Raw genomic sequence first — 20,098 nt, 5'->3', positions numbered from 1 at the left:
TTGGGGTATTAACATGCTTTTCTTGGGCAACTATAAGTTGGAATCTCTGTTCTGAGGCTTTCTGATCAGTCTGGGGCTTCTGGCATAATCCTTAAAGAAGTCCAAAGAAGGAAGACCGAAATTAAAAGAAGAGAAAGTTAATCAAAATCCAACTGGTTTTATTTCTGGGGAAGGAGCCTTCAGGCAACAGATGGGAATGAAAACATCCTGTTATTTCTTCCATTCTTATCCGATGCAGGACAGATCCAGAGCCACTGCAACTCCGCTGCTGTCCCGAGGGGGCTGTGCCCAAAGTCCCGCCTGCCTTTCAGAGACCTGGAAGAACAAAGCCCTAATGGGGTCCCCCTTGGAGGTGACAACCGTTAGGTCTGAGTAAATATAAAGTGCATCAGTCACCACCGGAAGGAGCTGAAAACGAACGAACAGACGAGGTGACTTGGGCACCAAAGATACACGCCCCGGGCCTCACGTGGGGCGAGCTCAGCTTCGTCTCACACGGATCTGAAGGAAGAGAGACAGAAAAGAACGAAGCTGGTAGTCTGCAAGCCCCCTTTTAAGGAGAGGAAAGCTTTCTGCTGACATCTTTAGCAGAAGCCCCCATGTATAAGGCAGGGAACCAGAGGGCTGCTCTGGCGGCCCCCCTGCCAACGCGCGGGTCACCCAGGCCCTGGCGGGTGGGCGTTCTGCTGCACTGCAGGACGTCCAGGGAAGGCCCCTCCCCACCTTCCTGAGGGCTCCCTCTGGTAAAATCCTCGCAGACTCAGCCTTGTTACAGAAAACTCCCCAGCAGGGCGCCAGCGAAGCTCAGTGCTGGTCAGGGTCCCAGAACCGGCAGGGCTTTCCCGACACACGTGTGTTTTCCACCCCCGCTCCTCATGGCCGGACCCACACGCAGGAGGCCATCCTGCAGCAGTCTTTGAAGTGGGGCGAGATTCTCATGGCACAGAGCAATCTTCTCCCCCTAACCTTTCAAGTCCTACACCCAGTTCCACCACCGTTTTCCTAACAATTTGCCTTTTCAAGCCCCCTAAGGCCTTCAGTGATGTAGTTTTTTTATTTTTTTTTTTTTTTTTTATTTTTTTATTTTTTTATTTTTTTTTTAAATTTTTTTTAATTTATTGTTTATTTATTATGTTTATTTTTGGCTGTGTCGGGTCTTCGTTTCTGTGTGAGGGCTTTCTCCAGTTGCGGCGAGTGGGGGCCACTCTTCATCGCGGTGCGCGGGCCTCTCACTATCGCGGCCTCTCCCGTTGCGGAGCACAGGCTCCAGACGCCCAGGCTCAGTAGTTGTGGCTCACGGGCCCAGCTGCTCCGCGGCATGTGGGATCCTCCCAGACCAGGGCTCGAACCCGTGTCCCCTGCATTGGCAGGCAGATTCTCAACCACTGCGCCACCAGGGAAGCCCAGTTTTTTTATTTTTAATATTTATTTATTTGGCTGCGTCGGGTCTTAGTTGCAGCATGCGGGCTTCTCTCTAGTTGTGACGTGCAGGCTCAGTAGTCGCGGCACGTGGGATCCGAGTTCCCGGCCCAAGGATCGAACCCACACCCTCTGCATTGGCAGGTGGATTTTTAACCACTGGGCCACCAGGGAAGTTGCAGTGATGCAGTTTTTATAGAAACAACTTTCTTTTTACACTCACACTTCATCAACTTATGTAATAATTAGATGACACGATTTCAACGGGCACAAACAGGTTTGGGAACAAACAACTCTCTGTAGGCCTTCGACATGCCAGGTGGAGGAGGGCACGGGGGCAGGGGGCGCAGGAGCAAGTCAGGGGCAGGGCCCTGCCATGTCTGGTGCCCAGAACCACTTCAGGAAGGTTCTGACCTTCCTTGCTTCCCAAATATTCCCCCTTGTTTTGCCTCTGGATTTCTTTGCTGAACGTGAAGACCAGAGGTGGGGATGACAGAAATCAAAATTCAGGTCATTTCTGCATCTCTGGGCTCACAGCACACGACAGCATTATTTTACTGGTAGAATCGTGGTGGCTTAGAGAGTCCTGCTTCGACTTTGTAAGAGACATGGAGTGGCCGGGGGCTCGCCAGAGCAGACCGTCACCGAGCCCGGGGGTCCTGCAGGAGCAGCAAGGCTTCTCCCAAGGGGCTTTGGACTCTCTGGGGATCAGAGCTGCTCCCACCACGAACTGCTCTGTGCAAATTCCCAGACGTGGTTTCTCGAGAGCAGGAAGGCTCCTGAGCAAGCGATGCTCTCCTCCCCCCGCAAGGGTTTCTGGGAGCGAGGAGGGACTGGTCCTCCCCCCGCTGGTTCTGAGGCCTGGGCGGGCGGATCGGTGGAGGCTCTGAGGGTCCCTGCTGAGGTCACCGAAGTCTAGGGGCCTAGATTCGTCTCCCTTTCTATACACCCCCCATCCACCGGGACCACAGCTTTGCCTGGGCTTTCCATACACCCTCTAGGACAAAAGCACTTGAAAGATAATGCAGATACGAGGTGCATCTACGGAGGATGAAAGCAATTTCTATAGCGCACAGGAGAAGACTGGTCTTATTATATATATCCCCTCCTTCACAGTTAATTTATAAGAGCTGGCCCCGTTAACAGTGGGCCGAGGAAAACGGAGGGAAACTAATCAATTAACATATAGCTCATTGTACTTTGAAGGTAATTCTAAAATGCATTATAGCACTAAGAATAGTGGCCTTTATGGGTTTTCCTCGTTCAGAGGAGCCACCTTTGCAGGAAAAGGTGATTCAGAAGTCTTCCCCAAGAGCAGCTCGATGCGAGCCTGAAAGGCAAAGTTGTTAAGCGCGAAGCCCAGGTATGAGGGGCCCACCCCCGAGGGGCTGCTGTGGGAGGTGAGTTCTGGAAAAGCAACGCCCCAAAGAGAAGCTCTCAGGAGCAGCAGGTATGGAAATCTGGGTTGGGAACCCGGGCCTGGAAATTACAAGGATATTTGCCTAGAGTTTATGAGAGAGAAGCTTAAATGGGAGAACCAGTACAAATTATGGGAATGGAACACATACTTAACAGAGTAAATAGGAAGAAATGGCACAGATATCCAGAATGTGGAAAGACACCTCGACGTAAACAAGGATTTCGGTCAGGAGCTCTTTCCTCCGTTCCCAGATCTGATGAACCAACCATGCTTTTCAGCCTCCCTTCAGAGAGAATTGAGGAATCGGTTCCAGGATGTACGCCTCAGTCCCTGTGTACAGGGGCTCAAACTCCAGAAACCCAGGACACCCAAGAATAAATCCCAAGGATTTGTTTTCCTTTTGGGCCTCTGAGCCATAATTCTACCCACTGGCAGAAATACTACTCCTGTTTTAAAGCTGTTAAAAACCTAGTCTTAAAATCACACAGGGGCTTCCCTGGTGGCGCAGTGGTTGAGAATCTGCCTGCTAATGCAGGGGACACGGGTTCGAGCCCTGGTCTGGGAAGATCCCACATGCCACGGAGCAGCTGGGCCCGTGAGCCACAATTGCTGAGCCTGCGCGTCTGGAGCCTGTGCCCCGTGACGGGAGGGGCCGCGATAGAGAAAGGCCCGCGCACCGCGATGAAGAGCGGTCCCCGCACCGCGATGAAGAGTGGCCCCCGCTTGCCGCAACTGGAGAAAGCCCTCGCACGAACCGAAGACCCAACACAGCCAAAAATAAATAAATAAATAAATAAATAAATAAATAAGAAAATCCTTTAAAAAAAAAAAAAAAAAAAAAATCACACAGTTGGCAGGTCACCAGGATCAAAACCTGGTCGTCTGGTATAGCCTTATAGAAGAATTTCAAATAAGCCGTGGGAGAATGCTCCAAGCTGAAAAACAACATTTTCATGCACGCACGCACACACACGAGTACACACACCCCTGCAGGAGCATGCGTGCACCGGACACCTGCCCACACAGCCTCAAGAACGGGCCGGGCCGGACATCAGAGATGGCGGGGGATGCGTCCTCGTTCCAATCTTTTCCCACGTCCCCCACTGATCCCCCTGCCCCGTGAAGTCTTTCCAAGGTGCCTCTTGGGCCCAGGGCCCCCTCCCTCTTCCTTCATAACTGAAATCCTTCCCCCAAATGTCCTTGCAGTCTGCATTTGAACTTTCCGTGACTTCGCCACACTCACTGCCCTCCTAACTGCTGCTCCCTGACCTGGGTGTAAATCTCTTCTGTTTCTGACTTGCTTGCTTCCTATTTCCAGCTACTGTTATTCCTAGTGTCAGAAGCCAACATCCCACTCTGTTACGAGTTAATCGTACCACCATGTGGATTGAAATAAGTTGTCTGTTGTTCCCCTTGCAGTGATCAGAACGATTCTTGGCACACAGTAGGCAATTAATCAGCACGTGCTGGTGGAGAATTGATTTGTGTTTATTTTACGTAGCCGTTTGACCCTAAAGAGCTAGCGTGACAGGGCACAGGATAAATATGGTATATCTGCTAACCCCAAACTCCCAATCCATCCCTCCCCTACCCACCCTTCGGAACTATATTCAATATCCTGTGATAAACCATAATGGAAAAAAATATGAAAAAGAATGTATATAGGGCTTCCCTGGTGGCGCAGTGGTTGAGAATCCGCCTGCCAATGCAGGGGACACGGGTTCGAGCCCTGGTCTGGGAAGATCCCATATGCCGCGGAGCGACTAGGCCCGTGAGCCACAACTACTGAGCCTGCGCGTCTGGAGCCTGTGCTCCGCAACAGGAGAGGCCGCGATGGTGAGAGGCCCGCGCACCGCGATGAAGAGTGGCCCCCACTTGCCGCAACTAGAGAAAGCCCTCGCACAGAAACGAAGACCCAACACAGCCATATATAAATAAATAAATTTTTAAAAATGTATATATGTATAACTGAATCACTTTGCTGTACAGCAGAAATTAATACAACATTGTAAATCAACTATACTTCAATAAAATAAAAGTTTAAAACATACGGTGTATCCACATCTGACCTGCTATATAAGCCGTCTTGATGGGACCCTGTTGGCTATTTGTTGCCATCATCAAGAGACCATTATTAATTCCATATCTGCATCGGTTGCATAAGAGTCCCTGCCCCCAGGAATCTGTGATTGGACAAAACCACCGTCATGTTATGAACGACAATGGGGGAAAAGCATAAATAGGTAAGTTGGAAAGCAGCTTCCCTGGAGGTTGGAGAAGCTGATATATCAGCAGCTCTTGTTTACAGAAAGCGACCGTCCCTGAGGGACCCCCAGTGTTCTCGAGCTTACCGAAAGCACCGAGCCCCTTAGCCCGACATCCAGCCCAGAGTGGGACGGGCAGAGGAGCTAGGAAGGCTGTGTATGAATTTCTGCTTCACTACTTACCATCTGTGACCTGGGACAGGCACTGCCCTCCCCGAAACACACCCGCAGCCCCCAAATGGTCACGTCACCACCAGCCTTTCAAGATCATCGTGCGGAGTAAACAAGGTAAAAATACAACACCCAGCTTGACACCCAGCAGGGAAGGCAGGTACACGGCTTCCCTCCGATCTCCTCTTTTGAATAACCTACCTGCTACTCAAATGGCCCCGGTAGCAACACAGTAAGGAGGAAAACTAGCTTATGAGGCAACTCACATTTGCTCCACCCTCTGTCAGCACACAGGTCACACCGACCATCTCCTGACTGTGCTAACAGGACCAGCGGCCGGGCTGCCATGCGTGTGCACACGTGCACGGCGGGGGTGGGGTGGTAGGGGGGTGAAGGGGTCATGATGTTCCTTCCTTCTCAACACTTTCCCCCCAACGATGTGTCAGTCTTCAATAGAGGCTTCACATGGCCAGGAATGTCCAGGAATTTACTCTTTCTGGGAAATTCCTGAGGCATCCCAAGACAGTTAGGCCAAGGATGAATTCTCACAAGCTATGCATTTTCCATGGGGGTAGCATTATTTGACTCTGCTTTAAGGGCAAGGGCGAGGGCAGTCTGTTACTCTGGCCATGAACTTAATGTGAGATGACACTGGATCCAGGTCCAGAGGAAACAAGCCAGTTGTGCTATCGGATCAAAGGTTTTCAGGCAGGATTCCTGGTGGGGCTGAGCAGGTGAGAATGTATACAGTTGTCTGTCTCAGAGGGTTCCATCTCAGACCAGGAGTCTGTGTGATGGGAGGTACCCCAGTGATGGCGGGTCTGGGCAGAGAAGCTGGAAGATGACACAGAACCGCTCTACCGAGGAACGCTCCTCCCTCTCTTCTCAAAGGAGCTCATGTTCCTTTGGAAAACTCTTACTTTACCTTCAAGGCTCAAGGAAAATGCCACCTTCTCCATGAAGCCCTCCTGCCTTGCCTGCTTCCAGCTACCGCACGTATGAGCAGGTACCACAGTGACACGCCTCCCCGGCTCCTACACAGACTGCTTCCTCCTGCATGATTGCTTCTCACGTGTCTCACGATTCCAAATACCGTATGTATGTGTCTGCTGCTTTTGTTAGTCTGTTTTCACTGTAAGACTCCAAGCTCCCTGATGGCAGGGGCTGTGCACCACTGTGTCCCCTGTTCCCAGCACTGTGCCTGCATCTAGGGGGCACTCATGACACTTTGTTGAATAAATGAATAGATGTGAGCTCCTCAGGGGTCCACTGTTCCTCCAGCACCCAGCACGGTGGCGGGCCCAAAGTTATCACACAGTAAAGGCTGAATAAATAACGGCTGGTTTTTTTTAATGATTAAGTTTTTTTCAAGTTTGCCATCAAGAATAGGATGTATAAATACGCTATCCTAGTTAGCACAGAACTCGGACTGAATAGAAATCTGAAGATGAACAATTAAGAATTTACGTAAAAATCCAAGATATATTCTAAGCCGAGACCTGTTTAGTCTATTACACTGATGGGCACCTTCGTTAGGGTCCTAGCAAGATGGCAGGGAAGGATGCTGAGGGAAAGAGCGGCCTGGAGAATCGAGGAGGGAGCCCTGCTGCGTGGGAGGGACCTTGGCTGTGCGATATCACCCGGGAAGGCTCAGGTGTTGAAAGCACTCTGCTTGTCACATCATCTCACTGTCATTCCCACGTCCCACGAGGTGGACGGGTCAGGAGCTCGAGAAGGAAACTGAGACAAGAAGCCAAGCAACTAAGGTCACAAAGTGAATCAGCAGTGGAGCCAGAGTCCGGATCGGGTTGGTGGACTCCGAGTCCAGGGCTCTTCCCACGACACCCACCAGCGGTCAGGGCAGCTCTCACTCGACCTCTGTGAGGCTGCTACTACCCACAGCTTCTGCGGTTTCAGCGTGGAGCACCCCCTGGGCCCAGATTAGTGTCAGTGAGAACAGGTTCCTTGGGGCAGGGTTTAAAGGTTGACTTTAGAGTCAGGCAGATCCCACCACTGGGATCTCAGGTAGGTTCACTGAACCGCCCTGTGGCTCAGTTTCTTCATCTGTGAAATAGGATGACAGTAAAATGCACATCCTGTGCTTGCTGTGGGATTAAACAAGCAAGTGTTTACAAAGCCCTCGGCACAGGCGTTGCCTGGAGCGTCTTGTTATAGTGGTTAGAAGTGACTGGCTCAGATGTGGGCACAGGCTGCCGCCACACCCAGACTTCCTCTGCCCTCTCTCCTCCTGCCTCCCAATCAGAGGGCAGGGCTCTGCAGGGAGAGGTCCAGCCAGCAAGTGCAGCCTGCCCTTGGCATGCAAGCCTAGCTCCGTAAAACCCTCTAACCAGAAGCAGCCACTGGCTCTGCTGTCCCAAGGCGTTCTGTCCCCTCACAGGGGCTGGTTCTGTGCCAGGTCCACACCCTCTGCTCCAGGGTCTCTGTGAGCAGGTCCCATTCCCAAGGGTCCCCAGGCTCTAGCTCAGGGCCCTTCCCAGGAGGGAGTCCAGGAGGGCTGAATGGGACAGATGCCTGCACTCCAGGTTTCCTGCTTGGGAGACACTGAGGACGGGGTTTGCTGGGGCAGGAGAAGACAGGGGTCTCCAGGACAGACCCTAACACTTGAGATGTGCGAGAATGTCACCAATGGAAACCGCCTCCCCCATAGATGCAATAACCCCAGGCATCTGGGGAGGAAAGGCCCATGGCTGATCACAGCTCAGCTCATCAAAAGCTGGTCCTGGAGATACTGGAGGGCCAATTAAGCCATTCACCCTGAGACCTCACTCCCCAGCTGTCTCCTGCAGAGTGCGGGGGACCTGAGCCTGCAGGGAAAGCGTCTGTTTGATCCCGGTTGGCCCCAACCAAACATCATTTACAAGTTAGGTTCTGAGCTGTCCCCAGAGTGAAGGCTTGGGCTAAGCCCTCCCTCCGTGGATGAGAGCCAGGGCAGTTAACGTTTACATTTGAACTCTGGCAGTTCTCGAACTGACCTCCAGTTTATGACATCCCCTCTCTCCCTGCCTACTAGCTACAATCCCCCTGAAAGTTTTGGGCTTTCGTGAAAAGGAAACCACAGGCCCAACCCAGCCATACCCCAGCAGACAGCTGGCAGGCTGAGTAGGTGTAACTCGACCTGCTCTGTCCTCAGGCTAGGGCACACCTGGCACACCTGCCCAGAAGTCGGATTCTGGTAAGAAGCTAGGTGAGTGAGTACCCAACGGCTGTGGATTCAGGACCGGATGCTGAGCTCACAGTACAGAGCCTGGGTCTCCTGGGGTGGGGTGGGGTGTAGCAGAGGAAGGGAGCAGGGAGGATTCCATGTCGAGGCGTGATGGGATCACCTAGCAAGGGCTGGTGGAGGAAGAAAGGCGTGGTGCGTTCAGGGAAGGGCGCCGGGATCAACTAAGAGATTTTCACCTCTTCTGCCGTGGGGCTGGGGGGCGCTGGGGGGAGAACTTAATAGTAGAACCAGTGCAACTATAACGGTCCTCAGACACACCCCGTGTGGATCCGGAGTGGGTTCTGAGCTGGGGTGGCAGTGGTGGAAGTGGGGGGTAGGAGAGGTTAGGAAGGCACCCTCCCCTCTGCCTTCTCCAGGGCCAGGGACTCAGGACTCCGCCCGGGATCCCACCAGAAACAGGAATTCCCACAGGTCCCTGAATAGACCTCTGTTCTCTAGAATATTCTCTGTTCATGAATTGGTTCCTCTTACAACACCCCCAGCCCCACCAGTCAGCTTAGCAAAGTGACTCCAAGGGTCCCAAGTTGGAGGCCAGCAGGACAGGCTTCCGAGGGGCTCCGGGTGCTGGGGATGCCCCCCCCTTCACCAGGCCTTACCCACTGGTCTGCTCTGACCCTGAGCCTGCGTGGGCAGAACTGCAATGGGTTCCCTCCGAGGAACCTCGGGGGAGGAGGAGCAAACGGTGCGAGTCAGGGGTCTAGGGGCTGGGGGGTGGAGCAGTCACGGCAAGAGGCATCCGGCCTCCCATTCAACTCCCCAGTCCCCAGCTTCCTCAGCCCCACAGGTCCGAAGGGAGGCTGAGGGGAGGGAGGGTGCACACCGGGGTGGGAAGCTCCCAGAAACGCCAGACAGCAGCAGCCCTCTTCCTCAGGTGGCTGGAATTCCCTAATCCTCTCCTGGAAGCGTGGTTCCGAAGTCGGCTGGCGGGGTCCCAGGGCTGGCCACGGTCATAGTCACTGCCCCTTAGTGGGGAGCCTGAGTGCCCGACCCTCACCTTACAGGGCCGCTGTCTGTTCCCCCATCAGCCGGCTCTCATCCCCTCCCAGAGCAGGGTCCCGGGCTTCACTCTTCTCTGAGGGATCCAGTCGGCTGCGGCGTCATAAATTCAGCCCGGCGCCCACTCAGGTCTCAGCCTACACCTCCACCACCTCCCTTCACCCCAAAAGACCCCCAGAGCTTCCGGGGCTGGAGGAACCCGGCTGGGGTCGAAGCCCTCTCGCTTTCCACTCCCCAGGTCCCCAAGACCCCCGGCCCCACCGCACTGCAGGGAACCAGGGAAGTTCTGTCCAGTCGTGCTATTGTCCCAGGTCCGTCCCGGTCCCCGGGGACCGCACGCGCCCTGCTTTCCTCCCCCTCCCGAGACCCCTCCGCACCCCGACCTCCAACCCCAAGGCCAACAGGCCAAACGCTCGGGAGCCAGAGGCTCAGGTGGCGCTGCCGTCCTCTAGGTCCGCGACTCTAGGGCGGCCAAGACCCTCCTGCGTGCGGACGCCACCCCACCCCCGCAAGGCTGCGGCAGCGAAGGGCCGGCGCGCGGCGGGACGCTTACCTGCGAGAGAAACTCGTCCTTCCCGCCCTGGGCAGGGGCAGATGCAACATCCTCCCGGCGCAGCGGCCCTCGGCCGCCGGGAACCCCGCGCCGACGCCGCGCCCGCCCGGCCGACCCGCGGAGGTCTGAGCGCGGCCACGCGGATGGCCGGAGATCCGGGACCAGCCCTCGCCCCTCGCTCCCTCCTCCCCCCGCCCGCCCGACTCACCGCTCCAGCTGCACTTAAAGCGACAGAGCCCCACTTCCCGTCGCCGCCTCGGGTCCCGAGCCCCGACTGCGAGCGGGCCCTTTAACGCCCGGAGCAGGTAGACAAAGAGCCGCCGCGGCGCGGCCGTTCCGGGGCCCGGGGGCCGGGAGGTGCGCGGCGGCCGGGGCCTCGGTCTCCGCCGGGCGGCTGCGGGTCTAGACCCGGACGCAGGCTGCGGGTCACATCCCCCTCCCCCCTCCCCGACGCCGGCTGCGGGTTAACCCCCTCAGGGCGCCGGCTGCGGAGCACATTCCCCCCCCCCCCGCCCCCAACCCGACGCCGGCTGCGGGCCACCACCCCCCCACCCCCCGCCGCGGGTCGACCCGGGCTCTTCCTCGGGCTACGCGGGCAGACGCGTGTGGGCATCCCAGGTCTCTGGGGACAGGGGGCCCGCGTGCGCTGGTGGGCACGGGTCGGGGAAGCTGGACCCTCCCCGGAGGGCTTCCTCCCAGCTCCCTCCTGGACCCTTTCCAGGCTTTTAAATCAGACCAAGAGCCCGGGAGCAGTACAGCGCCTGCAACAAGGTCGGCGGGGGGTGCCGAGGGGTGAAGGGCAGACGGGGTGCAAGAGCCAGAGGCTGCTCAGGAGCTGTCCTCCTTACAGGGTGGGCGACCTCCTGAAAAGTGCTGACCACTGACGGGGGCGGGGCTAACCTTCCTCCAGCGGGGGGGTGGGCAGGGAGGCGTGCACGTTGGGGCTGATTGTGGGGAGAAAGAACAGGTCACACCACGCAAAGGTCTGTGCCTGCATCTAGGAGGCATTTTCAGTTGACTGATCAGGAAGAAAAGGACCCCAAGATGTAAAGATTTTAGTGCAGAGTAAGAAAAAAAGTGGGATCAGTGGGAGGGCTCTCCCACAGAGCGCCTCTCCCCTCAGGGAATTCCTGGTAACTTAACCCCCCTGTTGCGGAGGAAGGGGCTGCACGGGGGCTGCACTGCTGCCCCCACCTTCTTCCAGCCCATCCCTGCTCCTGGGAGGGGCTGAGTGTGTAAGGTCGCTCCCAACCCCAAAGTGACCCGGGCAAAGGGGAAAGACTGTGTCTTAGATATGGACAGATTACATCCGCAATTTCTTAAAGCAACAGAAACAACGCCAGCGATGGTATTTTTTTAAAGGCCCGAAGGCCTGAGCTGCGATGATGTTGAACCACAGAGCAGCAGTATCTCTGGGCTTGGGCAGCGGGTGTGACAGCCCCACGCGGAGACCCAGGCCAGCGTGTTCCCCTAGGCCTCTCATCTCCGAACTTCGGCGGCCCGCTTGTTAAGGCAGAGGAGAGTCACACTTCTGCAGAGCCCCTCCGCACTCCCCGCCTTCAGGGAGGTGTGGACGCTGCTCTGAGTCCCGAGGATGGCCCTTCTCCCTAAAAGCCCGCCTGGCTCTAGTCCTCTGAGTGCCCAGCGCCACCGACCTGGGGCTGCAGCTCTAAGGGGTGAACCGCCGCTCTGGAGGGTGGGAGACGTCTCAGAGGGCGCTCTGTCCCGGATCCCTGAACAGTCTGAGTTGGGGAGAGGTCTGTTTCTGGGGGTGCATATACTGCGGCCAAGTTTTCCAGATATGCTTTCAGCCCAAAGGGGAGTAAAGAGCTGCAGTGATCCCAGCACCGAGCCGTCAGGCGACCCCCTAGCATGGGGGGGAATCGATTTCCATTCCCTTTCCTCTCTCTGAGTGGTCTGGGTGGTGAGATTCAGGAAAGGTGCACCGGGGTCCAGGCTGAGCAGCTCTGGGGGGAATCCGAGCGAGGCAGGCTCTGAAGCAGCATCTCCCACCTCACGGCCCCGGGCCAGGCCCCACCCGGGCTCTTCTGTAACTTCCCTGCACCCCATCCTCACCACCAGCCTAAATGGAGGGTGAGCGGGATGGATTCTCTGCGCTGGGGCCCGCCTGGGTCATCTGGGGAACAGCTTACACGGGACGTGCACCGTGAGGGATTCTCTTTAGCCTCAGCCAGCATGGAATCCCGGGTAAAATGACTTTGTCTCAGCCAGAGGAATGTCACCAGCAGGGGATGTTTTTCTCTAGATCTAGCTGTGCGTTTTCCATCAGGTTTCCTCCTTTGTGGCTTTCTGGGCAGAGCCTGGGGGGAGGGAGGGGAGGCCTGAAGGGGGTAAGGCACAGGGGTTTACTCGGAGGACTAGAGACTTTTGTGCAGGGAACTGAGACGTCCGCTCCCCCCTCCCCCCCTGCCAGCCACACACACACCATGACACGCCTTCACAGCCCTGCTGAGCTGTGCGCTTCTCCCCCTGCGTCACACCCAGCCGCCGCCCACCCTCCCTGCAGCCCTCCCCTCCCTGCATTTCACCCCCAACAGCGATGGGGGACCTGGCCAGAAAGAGAGCAAGTCAGCCAGCAGCGCAGCCCAGGGGAGGGGTCCCAGATTTCTGAGTCCCCTGCTGAGAGGATTCTGGGCTGGAGGATCTGTAAACCCCCTCCTCCTTGGAACTGGTTCCTGTCAGAACCCAAAAGAGTCTGAGGTTTCCCTCCGTAAGTTCCTCTTTCCTTCTCAAGGAGGAAGCTGGGCTGCACGGAGACCCTACCTTCCTCCACCTTGGGACCCACTCTCCTGCTTGGCAGAGGCTTCCACAGGGTAAGGACAGGGTCGCTGGAGACTCTGCTCCTTAAATAAATAGCATGCAAATTAGCACCTGCTCTTCTCAGCCACCAGGTCAAGGCACGTGTGGGTAACTGGACAGCAGGGCCGTGTGGGAGCTTCTGTGAAGACAGGAAACCTCAGCCTCTCGGGTCAGCAGCCCCGACCTCGCCCATCACGGGGGTGTGGCCAAGTATGGGGGGCGGTGGCCCAGCTGTTTTGACCACAGGGAGGGGCACACAGGGGTGACTGAGCTCTTCTTTCTGGGTCCCAGGCTGCAGAGTTGTAGCCTGCGGCAGGGTGAAGGGGGAGACACCTGCTGAGAGGGAGCTGAGAGGTAGGCTCTTTTCCAGAAAGAAAACCCAGCCAGAGAGGAAAAAGGCCCGGCCATCTCAGACAGCCTCCTCTGTGCTCCTCTTCACAGAGCCCTCGGGAGCCAAGATCGTGTGTGTCCCCTGTGCCAGGCCCAGCAGAGTGGCTCTTTACAAGGGGGAAACTGAGGCACAGGGAGGCCAGGAAATGTCCAAAGCACAGGGTGGGGCCCAGAGTAACACGCATGCATCTCTCAGCCTGATTCCCTCCCCTACCCCTCGCCACACACACCTTGGATCTCAGTCCCCAGGGCTCTGGACCAGTGTTCCGTTTCCAACAGAGACATCCGAGGAGACGGTGGGAGGCCCTGGTCGTCTCCCTAACAACAGTCTCAAGGCAGACGGGGCTGATTAGAGGCAAGAAAGGAAGAGAAAGACTTGCCAGGAGGTGCCATGTGGTCTGAGTTCCCGTTTCACCTGTCTGGGGCCTGACCTGAGTTCCCGTTTCACCTGTCTGGGGCCTGACCTGAGTTCCCGTTTCACCTGTCTGGGGCCTGACCTGAGTTCCCGTTTCACCTGTCTGGGGCCTGACCTGAGTTCCCGTTTCACCTGTCTGGGGCCTGACCTGAGTTCCCGTTTCACCTGTCTGGGGCCTGACCGCACCCCTGATTCCTGCTGAGCCGGGGAAGTGAGACCCCTCGGGAGACTAGGTACCAGGGCAGGCTCTGTCTCTGGACCGATGCCTACTCCCCTCTTTCCCCTCAGTTACGAGGCTGTTCCCTCCCTTAGGTAGGAAAGCCTCTGCCCCTGCACAAGTCTCGGCCAGCAGACGAGCCCCCTTGGCCCACGGGGGAAGCTGGGCCCGGAGACTCCTGCGTGTCCTGGCCGCGCGTACCGAGCTGGTAGCATCTGGGCAGACAGAACAAAGAGCATTTCACCACACAGAGAGGGGTGATGAGAGAGAATCAGACCAGAATGCGGGGGGGCGGGGGGCGGTGAGTTGGCCGGTGTCCACACTGGTGGGGCCTCACACTGTCCGTGGGGAATGACCTCACCACATCTCTAATCCCAGCTTTTACAAACCTACCCCCGGGTCCCCCGATGACCCCACTGAATTCTGGGGGATCATCTGTTGTGACCTTGATAGAAGAAACCTATAAAAATCATTCCCGGCCTCTGGGTAGCACGTTCACATCATAAAATAGGATTTCATTCTCAGACAACCTAGCGATCTAGGGTGAGGCAGGTGTTGGTCCACTCTCCACTTGCTTTAGGACATTCAAGCTCAGGAAGGCTGAGAGCGTGGCCTTAGGTATTCTGGCCACAGGCATGGGAGCCGTGATGACGTGGGTCCCAGGCCAGGGGCTGTCGGATCCCCGGTGGACTTCTTGGCCTCTCAGGGAGGCCCGGGCCTTCAAGGGCTCCCTGTGCGTGACCCTAGCGAGCTCTCTCCGCTCTGGACCCATCAGGGCTGTGCCTGAGCCCCGCACAGACGCACTTCTCATGGCTGGAGATCTGGAATGTCAGAGCCAAAACAGCCTTAGAGCTCCTCTGGCTCGGCGCCCAGGTGTTCACGGGGAGGGAAGGTGGGCTGAGGAAGGGCAGCCCTTCTGCAGATCCAGGCCGCCTGACTCCCGGGCGGTGCTGCCACTTCTTTCCAACTCCCTCCCCAGGGCAGCCTGGGCTCTGAGGGAAAGGTGGGGGGTGGGTGGGAGAGAGGGAAAGGTGGAGGGTGGGTGGGAGAGTGTGGGTCGGGCCTGGAGGGCAGATGCATGGTGGGATGTCCCAAAGCCCAGCCCCAGGTCCTGCTGAGATGTCCCTGGGGCAGCAAATGAGCCAGCTGGAGGAGGGGGTCCCACTCCCAGCTGTGTGCCTGCTTCCCAAATATTTACACAACCTCTGAGGAGGCCTGCCTTCCCTGCCACCCCGCAGCTGGGAGAGGCGGCGTCCCGCCAGATCGCACACAGTGGGCAACTGTTTCACATCCTCCCAAACCTCAGTGTCTCTGTGTGGTTCTGAGAGCGCAGGACAGATGGGGCGGTGGGAATGGAGACAGCAGGAGGCTGCCTGCCCTCCACAGGGCCTGCTGGACCCTTAGCTGCCCCTGGGCAGACGCGAGTGTGTGTGTGAGTGTGTGTATGAGTGTGAGACCCCCGAGGGCAGCGCAGTGATTTCAGGTTGGCTGAAGCGCCCACTGACCCAGGTTCCCCGTTCCTGAGCTGGAGCTCCAATCTCTGCCTCCCGCCCCACCCTGCCCCGCCCAGACGATCCCAGCAGCTTCCTTTCGCTGCCCCCTCACAGCAGCCAGGCACACCCTTTGCAACACGCGTCAGATCTCATCGCTCCTCTGCCTGGAAGCTGCCTGTAGCTGCCCCTCACCTGTACTACCTGGCCCCTGGCTACACCCTGACCTCATTTCTGATCACCATCTGTCTTGTTTATTCTGCTTCAGCCACACGGACCTCCCTGCATTTCCCTGAACACGTGCCCATTCTTGCCCCAGGGTCTTTGCACATGCTCTTCTGGGCATCAATTACTGGAGAGTGTTCCCTGACCACGCTCCCCAACAGCCCCCGCCCACCACTCCGTCCCTCAGCCTGCTTCATCTTCCTTTATGGAGCACAGCACCACCTGATCTACCACGTATTTACCTGTTGGCTTGTCTGCCTTCTCTCTTTTGTATATGAGTTTAAGAATGATGACTTTTTCTCCTGCTGTACCCCCAAGTGTCTGTACAGCAGGTGTCTAGAAGTACTTACTGACCACGTGAATAAGCAGCATGGCGTGGGCACTGTCATCCCCTTTCCTTTCACACGGTGAGGCTAAGTCACTTATCCAGGGTCATGCAGGCAATAGCGGCAAACCGAGGATAAATCCGGGGCAGTTGGACTCTGCAGTGCCCCATCGATGGTGCCGGCCTGTCTCTCAAGAACAGGAAACTAAGCACAGGGACTTGAGGAGCCACAAGGGACGGGACGGCTGCTGCCACCCAGACCGCAGGGGCGAGCGCTCGGAGCTGGGAAGGGCAGGACCTCACACGGGGACCGTGCGAGGAAAGGTGAGCACAGGCATAGGGCGGCTGCAGGGGCTTGCCGCTCAGAGGGCGACGGTGACGGGCAGGTGATAGCTCTGCCTCCTCCTCTAATGACACGCGGCAGAAAGCTGCGTCCTGGGAGCCCCTGCTGCCGGAAGTGCCACCGCCGGGCTCTGTCCACGGAGACGGCATCGCTCCTGAACTGCCCCTTGTCATCAGACCCACAGGGGCCGAGACAGAAGCCAGACGAGGAAGAGGAGGCTGAGAGACTGAGAGGGGTGGCCAGTGAGAAGAGGGGACAGGAAAGGGGCTGGATGGGGCTGAGCGGTCAGGAGCAGAGGGCAGCAGCCACGGTGGAGACGTGTCCCCGGGTCTGGCTGGAGACGCCCCACAAGAGGGAAGGGACAGGGCACAGGGCAGACCCCTCCTAATATTTATTTACTTATTTGGCTGCGCCGGGTCTTAGTTGCGGCATGCTGACTCTTAGCTGCGGAATGCATGGGGGGTCTAGTTCCCCGACCAGGGATCGAACCCGTGCCTCCTGCACTGGGAGCGCAGAATCTTCCCCACTGGACCACCAGGGAACTCCCTGGACCCCTCTTAATACGAGCCGGCCGAGGCGGGCAGAGCAGGCGGGCTGGTGAGACACTGGTCCCTCCGCCTCTCGGACGCTCTCCGGCCTGGCTGGCTGGCGCACGCCCTGCCCTCAGCCAGGGAAGCCGGTGTGCACACAGCCTCTTTGTATCCAGCCCGTCACACATGTGTCTGGGTGGCTCTCCCCGCCCCCCCCCCTTGGCAGCACGTCCCGCGCACTGGCTCTGTTTACCACCCGCACCAGCCCCGGCATCGGCTTGTCCACCCGTCTCTCCGTGACCCTGACCTGCGGATCCGTGAGCCCTGGTCTGCCTCTACCATAGCGCCTGCCTGCGGCCTCTCAGGGCCTGACTCGCTCTGCCTGCTTTGCAAAGCCAGACCTTAATGCATCTGCCTGTGCTAGCTCCATCATGGCCCCAGCGTACGGGCAGTAGCAACTCCGTCCCGCAGCCTCTCTGGGGCAGCCCGTGCACAGCTCAGCGGGTGGGTGCCCAGCCTGGCCTGCTGGCCTTTCTTCAGCCGCAGTGAATGGTCCTTTGCTGCCTGGCCAGAGACACGTGATAGCCCAGAGGCCAGAGCTGGCCCTCGCGAGCATCCTGGGACAGCTCAGCCTTTGAGCCACAGTCAACAGAGCCTGTATTCATGGGGCGCGCGTTGCTCCTCCTGCCCTTGCCCCGAGCTCCCGGCTGTGGCTGCTCTGTGGGCTGCAAAGCAGGGCCCTATCCTTGAAGACGGAGCAGTCACTTAGGGGCCTTCGGAGAGCGGGCCTCCAACAGCATGGCCTGCTGGGTGTTGAGGGGAGCTCCTTCTGCGGTGGCAGTAAGGCCTGTGACCCCCGCCCCCAAGCTTAGGGGCACACATGCTACACACAAATGGAGGCAGCGAGCGAGCTGGAGTGAGCACGGGATGGGGAGGGCGTGGGGAGGGCAGGTGTCGGAGACGCCTGGCTCTGCTCCCGTGCTGCCGCTTTTAAGTTATGAGCTCCCGGCCAGCCAGTGAAGCCGAGTTCCACTTTCCTCGCTTGTAAACTGGGGAAAAGAATACCTGATTCACAGAGCTGTTAAGATTAAATAAGACAGTGCCACATAAGTGTTTTGTAAGCCACATGTGCTGTGCAATTGTTAGAGAATTATAAAAGCACAAGTTACTACAGCACAAATTATACACACAAGTTCCAGGACGACCCCTAGTCGGGTAGCAGTCACACTGCAATGGGGTGAATTTGGGGAGGCTTCCAGCAGGGGTGGTGGGAGGAACCGTGCACGGACAAGTGAGCGACTAGGTATCACCCCCCAACCCCTCAGCTGGGAAAGTCCCCCTCTACAGACGGCCTTCAGACCTTCAGAGCGTTGGTTTTCTAGGCGCCAACCGAGAGAAGGGAGAGAGGTAACATTTGCTAAGCACCTGCTGTATACCTAGCACGTTATTACAATGTACAGCGTAACATCCTCACGACGACCCTATTCCCGTTTGACCAGCCCCGCCAGAATGGACACACAGCCTCCCCAAAGCCTCAGAGCCGGGATCTGAGCCCACTCCAAACTTGGGCTCTTCCTGTAATATCAGATTGCATGGAATTTCCAGCACTCCACGAGCCCAGCTGGCTCATCCCAGAACATAAGGTGTGCAGGGAAAGGAGAAGGCCGACGATGACGGAGAAGAGACAAGTGGACAGGCAGGCGGGCGGGCAGGACTGGTGGGGAAGTGCCAGACCCGTCTCAACGGCTTCCGCAGCCCTTATCCGTCTTGACTGTCAACCAGCTTGTATATCATCAAACTCGGGGAAAACCCGGCAGCTCAATTGTAGGTTACTAGGACACACCAGAGGGGCCCCTCCTCTGCCTGCATCCGTTGCCTTGGCAACCAGCACACATCCAGCTGCGCCTCTGGAATACCTGGCTTACTCCAACCTTCCAGTGACCCTGTTGGGTTTGAACAGACCCTGTGATCCCGATTAACCCCACACACTCTCAGCAATGCTTTCACTGTTCTGTTTTAGGAGTTAAGGGTGTTTCGACAGCCATTGGCTCTCTGAAGCCACCCCCTCCCTCCCAACAGACCAGGAATCTGACTCCACGGCCTCCTCCCTTCCCATCTTCCCTCTTTATAATTGATGCCCCTTGTATCCCACCTATGTCCCCTCTGCAGTTACTGTTTCCGTAAACACAGACACAGCCGCTCTGCAGGCACCTGTGACTCCCAGCCTGTGTGGAGCAGGAGCAAACACCAGGATGCAATGCCCCTGGGAGCCGCCCTCAGCCAATAACGACTGGGAGTCGCAAGATAAATATCCAGGCTTCCTGGCCCTCTGGGTGGGCATATAATCCCCCAGAACCCCCAAGCCCAGCTGACCTCAACAGTGACCCGCACGGAACGCATCCTGCACTGGCTTCCTTCTCTCCCCGACCCACTTCCCCACCCCCATCAGTGCTTTCTGGAATCACCTCCCAAATAAACCACTTGCACACAAATCCTCGTCTCGAGGTCTGCTTCTGGGGACTCCATCCCAGGACACACTTCATGTACAACACACGTGTGTGAGTGAGGTACAGGCAGCCCCGTTAGTCACGGCGGGAAAGGAACCATGGCCACTTGTGCGGTCCTGTGTGCAATTAGTCTGGCTACACTGCACAGCCACATGCTGGACCCGTGGCCGGGGGTCTCCAAGCCACACAGGGGCACGCTTTGCCACACGATAGCACTGCATGAACAGGCAGAAGTGGGTCAGGACGCCGCCATCCTGCTTGGTAAACCACTTAGTTTGTCACCCTCCCAGTGAGGCTCAGACACATCACGTTCAAGCATGAAGGTTAACACACACTTTTCCAAATACTGTCTTATCTTTCAGAAGGTGCGTGTGACAGCTTAGGGCCACCAGCTCGCTACCGTCAGTCACCAAAGGGCTAACATCTAACACTTCTTATATACAAAGTAAACATGTTCACTAATTCGGTGCTCGCACCAGCCTTACAGACTAGGGTACCACCACTCTCTGCTTTTTCTAGACAAGGGAACTCAGGCAGAGGGAGAGCAGGCACCCACAGTGACACACAGAGCTCAGGTGAAGAGCCAGGGCTCTGTCTAGCCGTGAGCTGTACTCCACACCACTCTGCAACCCCGCCAGTCCTGGCATGCATGTTGGCAAGCCTGTGCGCAAAGGCCGGTTCATTTAACTCTGCACCACAGGACAGAAAGAACATCAAGACGCTGTAAAAAAGCAAAACAAGATCACCCCCCTCAACAGAGTCAAAGCCC

At 57.1% G+C, this 20,098-nt stretch overlaps 1 protein-coding gene across 9 annotated transcripts in view; it reads right to left on the bottom strand.

Moving 5' to 3' along the window:
* Nucleotides 1–20,098, bottom strand: part of NAV1 (neuron navigator 1) — a 210,739-nt gene that overhangs the window by 52,868 nt on the left and 137,773 nt on the right. The window contains exon 1 of one of the 9 annotated variants that reach the window (XM_057548894.1): nucleotides 10,068–10,197. The exons of the other annotated variants lie outside the window; for them this stretch is intronic. Within the exon in view, the coding sequence (XP_057404877.1) occupies nucleotides 10,068–10,117 (50 nt within the window). The 5' untranslated portion in view covers nucleotides 10,118–10,197. Of the gene's footprint in view, nucleotides 1–10,067; nucleotides 10,198–20,098 lie in introns of those variants that run through there. 9 annotated transcript variants of the gene reach the window in all.

The sequence above is a fragment of the Balaenoptera acutorostrata genome, chromosome 1 (assembly GCF_949987535.1).
Source record: "Balaenoptera acutorostrata chromosome 1, mBalAcu1.1, whole genome shotgun sequence".
Taxonomy (NCBI): domain Eukaryota; kingdom Metazoa; phylum Chordata; class Mammalia; order Artiodactyla; family Balaenopteridae; genus Balaenoptera; species Balaenoptera acutorostrata.
Note: the sequence above shows the minus strand (reverse complement) of the source record. Positions and strands in the feature narration are given on the sequence as shown.